Source organism: Alosa pseudoharengus, unplaced genomic scaffold (genome assembly GCF_046254945.1).
Source record: "Alosa pseudoharengus isolate Yale_2024_CS ecotype anadromous, Long Island Sound unplaced genomic scaffold, YU_APseudo_1.1 YU_APseudo_1.1_scf_6, whole genome shotgun sequence".
In the NCBI taxonomy this organism is placed as follows: domain Eukaryota; kingdom Metazoa; phylum Chordata; class Actinopteri; order Clupeiformes; family Clupeidae; genus Alosa; species Alosa pseudoharengus.
The window spans coordinates 40,121,731-40,132,173 of NW_027468848.1; the positions used below are offsets into that span (position 1 = coordinate 40,121,731).

Here is a 10,443-nt window from a genome sequence, read left to right on the forward strand (position 1 = left end):
TTGGCCACAATCCCACATACGGTTCCTTTAAGCTTTGATTTACAATATAGTAGGCTCTCTATTGATTTTAATGAGTAGGCCTAGGCCTTAAAGTTACAGTATTTCTATCAAAATTTACCAGACTTTGACCTTTTGTCGGTTTTTAACAAAATTCTGACTATGATTGTTCCTTGTATTGCATTATGAGCACTGCGCCTACTGTATTGCATTCTACTGTTGCCTTAAGCCTAGCTCAGTCATTATGCTATACCACATCTCCCTCCATTGGAAGAGCAAGCTACATTGAGCGTAATAAACTGCATTTAGAATGGCAAATCCATATTTCTAGATATTTTGGTGAAAGTAACTTAAAAGTAATGCAATAGTAGTGTAATGCCTTACAATTGAAATGACAGTAATAAGTAATGCATAGTACATTACGATTTTGAAGTAACTTGCCCAACACTGGTGCTTCGACTTGGCCAGCTTCACTCGCGGTCCGCGCGTGGGATCACGCGGTATCACGCGACTTTGATTTGTATTTTTCCAGTGAGACGCTGCAACAACCCAAACAACCGGTAGATGGCTCAAGTGAGCAGGGTGTCTCGTAAAAAGAAATGGAGCCTGGAAGACCCTACACAGACTTCACTACAGACTTTAGCAGACTGGTTTAGAAATAATTTAATAGCCAGAAATATGCCTGCCCTGCCCTAATAAAGAAATATTTGGTTAACTGCGAGTGAATCCCGTTTGCAGCCGTAGAAGAAACGCAGGACAAATTAAACATTCTGGTTTTCTCCGAGTGCAATGATGATAGACAGACATCATTTAGACAAAATATAGAGCATATTAACCTCTGTTGCTCAGCCAAATGCCTTCCTGTTACGTCCTGTTATCACAGAGATTTTTGATGGTCACAAGTTTACTTCATTAGCGGTTTATTTTTTTTGATTATTAAAGAGTGTTTTTCATTTAAAGGTTAGACTTCGTGCTTATTCAGTAGAGCATTTAGTGCTCTTCCCAATCCCAGACGTTCACATTGCATGTTTGTTTGTAATGGATGCAACCGCGAGATAGGCTACGCGTTTGACGGCAATGAGTTGTTAACAGACATGAACCAAGACATATAGCCCAGCAGCAATCTAGGGACTGTTCGTTATTTATTGAAGGGGCCACCGGAGGAATTTTGAATGCTCAAAAGTCAAAAGTTGCATGACCCTCCCTTGCCTGCTAGAAATTGTTCAATGACCCAAGAATTGTTAAAAAAGACATGACCCTCCCCTGCCAATTGTCGCTGTCTTCCGCCCGCGCTGCTTTGCGCCACAGCCACACACTGTGATAACGTTCTTAAATCAATCTTTCCTGTGAGCACAAATAATCATATGTGATTAATAATATGACAAATAATCCCTGTGCACGGGGACCGAAACAATGCATGCCATCTTTTTCCGTGTTTCTCACGTATTTTAACTTCCCCCCGCTGTCTTGCCGTTTTAATGTTTACCCGTAGAATATCCCATATTTTAATACTCTCATAACAGCTCTGCCATCGGGCCTGTCTCTGTGTTGCCCTGTTGCTACTCATTGCCTTTCCAACTAAACAGATGTCTTTACATTACATTACATTACATTTGGCTGACGCCTTTTTAGCCAAGCGTTTTCCTTGCTTGAAGGCGAACTTAGAGTGATGTTAACCTATTTAAGTTTAACGGCGTGATTGTGGTGAGAGCACGATTCATTGGCGCTTGCATGTTTGGCCTTATGTCTATGTGCGCACCTGAGGCTACTCAGCTACTAGAGAAAGAATTTCCCCTGTTTTTATGTTCACTCCAAGTTGGCCTATAACTTACCAACTTTGCACTGTAGACCCTAACTGGCTATTTATATTTTTCTGTGAAATAAGCAAATGTATTTGTTCCACTTTATGAAGCAGAATTACGCACTAGGCTACTTGGAACATAACACATTTGACAAAGGACAGCTGTATGTTATAGTGACAAAATATTAACTTTCAGTGTTTTACGATGTCTTTGTCATGGGGAAGTTTTTTTCCCCATGCATTTATTCTAGGCTACTGTCAGTGACTGCCGTGAGGGAAGCAGGTTCTGTGTTTCGTTCATGTCAGTGACTGACGCGAGAGAAGCGGGGTCTGTGTTGTGTTGCGTTAATTTATTTTCAATTGGGCATGCCGTGCCGTGTCGTCCACAGCTCAGTTTTGACAAAGCCGAAATTAGGCTACTCCTTTTGAAACAATGAGTGCGCACGTTTGTATGGTTATATTGCTTGACAGGGGGGGCTCCCAAGCAGCTTTCAGCCATAAGGCTACTTTGAGAACATTTCCTAATTCACCCGACATTTCCTAATTCACCCGACACTAATATTCAAAACTATTTCGGCATAGCCTATAAGCAGTTTAATTAAATGTAATGTTGTAAACAAACAGGCTACTTGGTGAGGCTTGGCCTCACAGATGCACCCTTGCCTTAGATGGCAAGACAAATCTTCACGATAAAGGCCTATTAACTGACCGATTCACGTTGACTGGGGGGCAGGGGGGGCCAGTTGTGCCCAGTTAATCCGGCCCTGCCCCCAACAAATCATACCTTCCCACCAGCTGTGACAGCTTAAAAGAAGTCGAGGACTCCTAACTCACAGACCTATTCACAAACCGGTTTTGTGGCATTTCGCCTGTTTTAAAATCCTATGCGGCTACAGGAGCTTCCAATCGTGAGGAAGCAATTTTGCATTGTAGGCATAACTAACATGCAATAACGCCACCAACAACAACCAAAACTAGGCTACTCATTGTCAACATGTAAATTAAATGTAACATTATTGTGAATCAAATTGTTCTCTTTTGCAAACGTAGGCATAGGCATAGTAACAGATTAATTTAATAAGATACTACATCAATCCGTATGTTTCATTAGGCTACTAGGCTATTTGTTTTGCCTTACTCTTGATTCATTTAGTCTAGGCCTTTTTATTCAGTTATTCATCATCTTCCGCCCTTGTGTAGCGCACGCATTCTCAGACCTGTCACCTGCCACTCATCGTAAGGGAGGTGTTTGGAATCATTCCCGCGTTACAATCATCAGCCAATCAAGGTGGTCACTTCAGTCAAAATCTTCATACCGCACATTGTGGCGGGTCTGTTATTTAACCTACTTACTGTAGGCTGCGCAAACCACAGGCCTTTATGTTGGGCAAGCCTGCATTCGAGGCAGGCCTTCTGTTGAAGAATTTTATATAAAGCCTGCGCTAACAGTAATCCTCCTGCCCCCGATACCACAGCTGTGGATAGTTTGGAATGTTCAAGTAATAACACAATCCAATGTGTGTCTCAATTGTCCCCCGCTGACCACCGCACACATTTCTCTAGATTTTGCAACCTTACATGACACAATGCCATAAAATGCCAGTTTTTAGGACACAGAATAATGTTTGTAATGATACCAGTTAGGCCTACGTTCAACAGTAACATAAGTGTAATGAGCTATTCATTGTCAAAGGTGCATGGTGAAGTGAAATTCTTACTTTGGAAAACAAACATTTGCCGATATCATTGGATAGAGAATAGGCCTACTTGTTTATTTTTATACGTAGCCTACAATGGCCAGTTCAGACAAAGCCGAAATTACTCATTTTGAAACATTTGTATGGTTATATTGCTTGACTTAAATCCCAGAGAGTGGGCTAGGCTACCGCACCCCACAGTGATGGGCCTAGCGGTGTTATACGTTCAGTGTGGGGAAGCCTATAAACAAGCTGAGAATTAAGCGGTGTCACGTCTGCCTGTCACAGACGTGGGGAGCTGAAGCTTGGGATACAGTTACTACAGTAACAGTATTTTATTTTACTTATACTTATGGAATATTTTTTTTTTCACTTTTATAAAGGCTTTGTTTGAATGCTGTTGGAACAAATAGTAGTTGATTATAAAGGCAACTTTCTGTTGCAATATTCTGTGTGTTCTGTACTGCAGGTAAGCCAGTGGTTCTCAAACTTTTTCTTTCATTCCCCACTTTGATCAAGGAGGCATTGACTGATGATAGTGGAGATAACGTGTTATCCCGAGGCCTTTGCAAGTCAGCATCTCCGACGGTAGTCTACCCTATTAAAAATATAAGTTTTCGATGTCCCAAACGGAGAGCCATACTTAATTGTTTTAACGATCTCTATGCTACTCACCAAAATGTAGTCATGGGAACATGATGAAGTATAATTTAACGCAACTGTCGTGTGTTAAATTATTGTGATTACGAGCCAGTGGTTTTCAAACATTATGCGTGACTCGGACATCTATGCAACAGACTCATATCGTCCTCGCATTCGCAAAATGAGGACATACAGACTGCTCAGATAACAGGTGTACCTCCAGTTATGCACGGTTTTAGTCAAGTCATTTAAATGTGCTGGTGAAACAGTTGTGTACTCTATTGTTATTTATCCCTATTCACCCACGCCGTCAATTCTGTGGCGCAGTGCGTTAAGGCCGGCTGATGACAGCCGCGGTTACGCAGCAGTTATCAGTTCCCTGTCCAAGAGTTCGAATCTGGGTTAAGCCCATATTTTGAGAAATGCTGAATAGACCACAACCAATTTCAATTCTTCAACACGGTCACCGTTAGACTAGAGGGGAGAAAGAATGGGAAAAGATCTGGGCACAGTTCTTCCAGAGCTTCGTGCCAAGTAATAAGCGTCGAGTCGAGATGTTTGTGTGAATGAAACGAAGCGTATAGGCCATAGTGTGACATGCGTAAACCAATGGTGTAGAGATGACGCCACAGGGTTTTATTTAAGAGAGCCTACGTTTGTATTTTCACAATACTTGGGCCTACTAAAATAAATAGTATTTTATTTGTATTATCGGTCGGTCTTAACGCAAGTTTACAACAGGCAAGTCGGTCGGACTAAAAGGGGAAAAAAATAAATATTTGGGTCGGTTCTAAATTGACAGGGTCGGTCGGGTTACGGCAAACAAAAATATTTTTAAGGATGGCCTGGCAGTGTTTTTTGCGCGTCTGCAGAAGTCAGCCAAATATGAATGTAATTCTGCGGCATAAAGCAGATGTATTTGTTTATTGTACAGAAAAATAAAAATGACCTGTCAAGCAGTCAATTCACTACATTGCAGTCAAGAAGTAGGGCAAATTAATTTACGAAACCAAAACGTGGGTCATAGTTGTCTAAGCCTCTATTGCGTAGCCTGTTAATACTATCTGGCAACGTTTTTAAATCGGCAACAACATTGTTTTCTGCAGAAGCCTAGCCTACCCAAGGCTACAGATTAATTCTGAACAGTTATTTCTCTACTGGCTCAATTATCACACCACTGTTTTGATTTGCGTAGTTGCATTACCCCCAACACTGACAATAAAGACAGCAAATTTCGATTTCGATTTTCGTTACCACCGTGTAGTCAAGCCTTAAGCCATACCCAAGTATCCTAAATCGAGGTAATGTTTAATTATGCATGATTTATTTTGTTATTGAATTCGTAGGCTGGGATTGCTCTCGGCAAGTCTCCTGCTTTTTCAGAAGGGGGCGGCAGGCAGAGCGATCTACAGTGGCAGAGCGACGCACAGTGGCTGAAAGTGGTACTAAAGCTTCACGCAACTTCACGCCTAGTAATGCGCGACTGAAGTGGTCATTTGAAAGCGATGCCCACTGTACTACCGATAGCCGGTACACCGAGTGGCTATAACGAGGGTATATTTCATCAACAGTAGCCTACAGGACGTCTCTCGCATTTGCTACAGCTCGACGTAATGTAGCCTAACTAAGCCAACAATGTGGGCACAGTAACCAGGTCCCCTGTTAAATCCCAAGATGAAAATGCTCATTAGCCAACTACTATATTCTTACTACATCGAATGTTAATATAGCCTAACACTCAGTCTCAATCTAGTTTAAGTAGCTAACATCAGTGTTTTTTGCGCGGTGATCTGGCTACTCGTCTCCACTTTAAGCTTCTCACCTTGTATACATTTTTTAATATACCCCTCCATAGCATAATTAAGTCCCTTTTGATTGCTTCTGGAGGAAATTAAATCCTTTATCAACCAAAACGTCTTCAAAGCCTGCTTTGATGTTCTGTCAGCTGCCATTCTCCATAATGTATTTCTAATCAAGTCTGCTATGTTTGTCTGAGTTTCACACGGTAACAATGGGGGGCAAGGATCATACGCATGAATGCATGTGCAACATTGAACTGGTGGTGATGCTAGAGCGTTCAATGCAGAAAAATTGCTGAGAGTGATTGAAACAGTGTCCTGACTAATGGTATCAAGAAATCTAGACGCACCCTTGCTTAGCGGCAGCAAATGTAATTTTCTGCCAGGGTAGTCTAGCAACTCTCCGTTGGCTTGTGAGTCACAAGCTGACGACATTTTGTGGAACTTTAGTACATAGTCAATGTTTAACTGTTGACAGTTTTGATCTTGATTGTACTTTTTTTCTCTTCTCTACTTTTTTCATCTTTCAGGAGCTAGTATCTGTGGGCATTGAGGGCCGAAGTGGGACAATGTCTGTTCTGGGGCACATCAAGCATAAGCTAGTGTGTTCCCCTGATTTCCAAACCCTTCTGGAAAACCAGGCATGAGAAAGTATTTTTGCAAACCAAAATCAGCATTGTATTAACACATAACTTTTGTGTGAATAAAATTCTTGTAAATGTGCATCAGCTGTAATGCAATGGCAATACAACTTGAGATGCTTGAGCCTGAGATGTGTTTATATAGAATGTAATTGTATGAGTTGATCTGGGGAAACTCTAGGGAAAAACATTTTCTTTCCCTTAATATAATTATCTGTATCAAGTTTGAATTATTCATTTGGAATATTGTTTCTTGTCACATTTCTTTTCTCAAACCATGTAATCTATTCTGACCAAATAAAACTAGTTTGGATTTCAAATCTGGTTGTTGTGATGCACTTTTTTTCTATTCTATTCTATTTCTATTTTCTATCATTACTATGTCTGTAGTCTTAAAGGAACCATGCCATAGACTTCTCAATAATTTTATAACATATCCTGAGATGCCTTTTTTAATGTTTGCAGTGTTTCCTCTAGGATTTTTTTAAGCAGTGGGGGCAGGCCTGTCCCCCCCCCCCCCCCCCCCCACGGAACTGACAACTGACACTTCGCTGCAACACAAACAATTATATGTATTCACCTCTATTCACACACAATGAGGCTTAATTATTTTCAGTTGTGATTGAGCTGTATATTTGGAGAATCTACAACAGGTCTGCACAATGAATTTTGAAAGGCAACTGTGACTATTGTACGTCTGCCCCATTTCTGATACCGTGGGGGAAGAAAATTAAACCGTGGGGGGCCGCCACTACCAAATCAACATAGAGGAAACACTGGTTTGTACCCTTATTGGTAACACTTTACGGTACATGAATTATCATGAATTCATGCATGAATTAATTCATGAGTTATGCATTACTTCAGTTCTTAATATCGCCTGATCATCAGGAATTCACAGTTCATAGTCTGTCATTTGTGACCTCATACATGACCTACAACAGCTCATAAACTAAAGCATTAAAAAAAGCATCTCAGGATATGTTATAAAATTATTGTAGTGCATAGGAAGTTTCAACGTAAGGTTTAACATATACCTTACACCTGAAATTACGATCAAACATGCACTCGACTGTTGCACCTAACTGCAGTAAAAGGATTTGATTTGATTGAAACACATTCTGAATTGTATGCAACTTGTATACTGCTTTCTGGGAAGACCAGAAAAGAAAGCATTACAGTAAAGCCTGCAAGTGATAAAAACATGAACCAACTTCTGAATCTCCAAGGTTCATGCTTTTACAATATTTTTCGGAACTGATAAATGGCATTTTTGGTGATAAAATTGGATCTAAAAAGGCTTAGGGTTTTCCACCACTTGTTTTATATTTCTCTCTGGGTCTTTGCTCCAAATACATTTCTAAATAGATGCGACTTATAGTCCGGTGCGACTTATAGTCCGGAAAATACGGTAATCTGAAAAGGCAAGTTATTCAACTTACACAGAATGTGACCAGACGTCCTGGTTTAACTGGACAGTCCCTATTTTGAGTTGCATGTCCCGAGTCCCGACAAAAGTCTGTCGGGACGCTAAAATGTCCCGGTTTACACCGATCAAGCGTCCGGCGTATGATTTCAATAATGTGTGTGTGCGCGCGTGTCAGTCAATCGTAACAGTCTGCATTTAATCTTTGCAGCCAACCTTACAGTGCATCTCTGTAGACATTGTTGCAATGCCTCTTCATATGCCTCGTTTTAATGGTTAGAACAATGCAGAAGAGAAAGTCATCATTCTCAAAATAACCTATGGCTGTGTTTTGTTTTCAAATGTTTTCATGCATGTCTTGATAACGGGTGAGGAATGTTTAGGAGACAGACTATTGTAAATTCTCAAATTATGGCTGGGGTCTTTTATTTACTTAGGCTGCGCAAAGCACAGCACCTTTATTTGGGGCAGACTTGTATTCGAGGCAGGTGGTGCGTTTTATTGTGAGACATGCGTTTTGTTTGGAGCGGCATACCGGTAGGCTATAAAAAGCAGATGTTCAGTTTGGTTTGGGATTTAATTTACGTTTGGACTGTTTGATTATATTGCTAAATGCTGAGACTGATGGCCACTGAAATCTGGGGTGTATTTGATGGTTCACTATTAAGTTTCATGTAATAATAGTCATTCCACCCGTTTATTGCGAGCCAAGGCTACTGCTTCAGCCTCTGGCAAGCTCAGAAGGGGGCGGCAAGCGATTGGTAGCTTGAGAGCGACGTGTTGGAGACCCATGGTGTAAGACAACGACTTTTCATTGGCAACAGTATTAACCCATTTGCGCTGGATGCTGCATGACGCAACATTGACCCTCCCGCTGGATGCTGCGTAGCGCAACATTGACCCTCCCGCTGGATGCTGCGTAGCGCAGCATGCTTTTTATTTCATGTTTCTAGGTGCTACAGAGGCTTAGATATTAAATTTTGGTAGACGTTGACAATTTTTTGTATGTTTTCAGAAAACCCTCAGGAAATAAGGTTATTTAGTCTAGAATGCCATAGGATTCTATAGGCGTTTTTAGCAGGCATTTTAGGAGTAAATGGGTTAAACCAAGCAACAATATAAAATATTAAGAAGAGCTCTTTTATGAGTTAAATCAAAACAATGTAGGCAATTATTACTGGCCTTTATTTGTCCGAATCTGAGGCCCGGCTATAAATAGAATCCCGGCCATAATTTGAGGATTTAGGAATGCATGCGTGTTTCAGGCATAGTGCAAGCACTAATCTCTGACTGAAAGTACGCAGAATTTTATTATATATTTTTTCATATACGTAAAACTATGAAAAAAGTGTGACTTATAGGGCCATATTTTCCACCCTGGCGCATGGCGCAACACTCGTTTTCCACCCAGTGCAAAGTATATTTTCTTATTTTGCACGTTTGTTTTTTAAACAATGCGCCCAGGGGTGTGGCAATTAACAACTTAGGGAGTGGCTTAGCGCATTGTCTAAAAATCGCTATTGTACACCTGGTCAGAAGTCTATGGCGAGTTGTTTATATGTTATTTTAAGAGCGCATTGTCAACAGTCATATTGGCACAACGCACCATCCTTCTATCATCCATGAACGCACACCAGCGCACGTCCATGCAAAACATTACAAATTGCACGATTACAATGGGAAACATAATTAGAGTAAAGATATTCCGAAATACTGTACATCTCATAATGAGTAGTTATTCACCATCATTTGCAAATGGGTAATGACTGTTAAAAGTGATTAGGGGAGAGGCAAGAGACACATACTGTATGGAGCACAGCTGAAGACGCACTGTCACAAGATATAAGCAACTCCTGCAGGATAAATGTTTTTTTTTATTCAGACATTTGAGCAATATTAGGGTAAGTGTTGCTTTTTCCAGCCTAAGTTTTCGATGGTAACCCATTGTCAGTCAATAGTGAAAGTAACTGCATATAACTGTCTTGTCGTCAAGTCTTGACTGACACCATGGTGAAGTTAGTTTCACTTTGCCAATGAGTTCAAATAATAGAGGAGTGCAAATGCGTGAAGGCTATGCTAGGTTTTAGTAAAGCATGGTTTAGTGGAATGACTATTCCATACGGTCTTGCAAGCAGCCTCCTTGAAATGCGCCGTTGAATGTCAAAATACCGATGCATTTATTTGACATCGCGCTTTGCGCCATTAAAGGTAATGGCAGATGTCATTCTCATTGGTTTAAATGATGTTATACGCCCCAAACACCCATGACTGATTAAAAAACCTAGGAACACCTTGTTGCGCCATGCGCTCGACGTTTGATAACGAAAACCATCCCAATGTGGACTGGACATCCTACTAAATTTGAATAAGCTTTTGACGAGTGATGATGCGCTTTTGACTGTCATGATAGGGCCCATAGTCTGGAAAATATGGTACATAT

The 10,443-nt window shown here is 40.8% G+C and overlaps 1 protein-coding gene across 2 annotated transcripts in view; it reads left to right on the forward strand.

Annotated features, from left to right (window-relative positions):
- polr3d (polymerase (RNA) III (DNA directed) polypeptide D) overlaps positions 1-6,897 on the forward strand; it is a 32,662-nt gene extending 25,765 nt beyond the window's left edge. For both annotated transcript variants that reach the window (XM_076270400.1, XM_076270401.1), the window contains exon 9: positions 6,467-6,897. In XM_076270400.1, coding sequence (XP_076126515.1) covers positions 6,467-6,583 — 117 coding nt within the window. In that variant the 3' untranslated portion in view covers positions 6,584-6,897. The remainder of the gene's footprint in view (positions 1-6,466) is intronic.
- Positions 6,898-10,443: the final 3,546 nt, after the last annotated feature.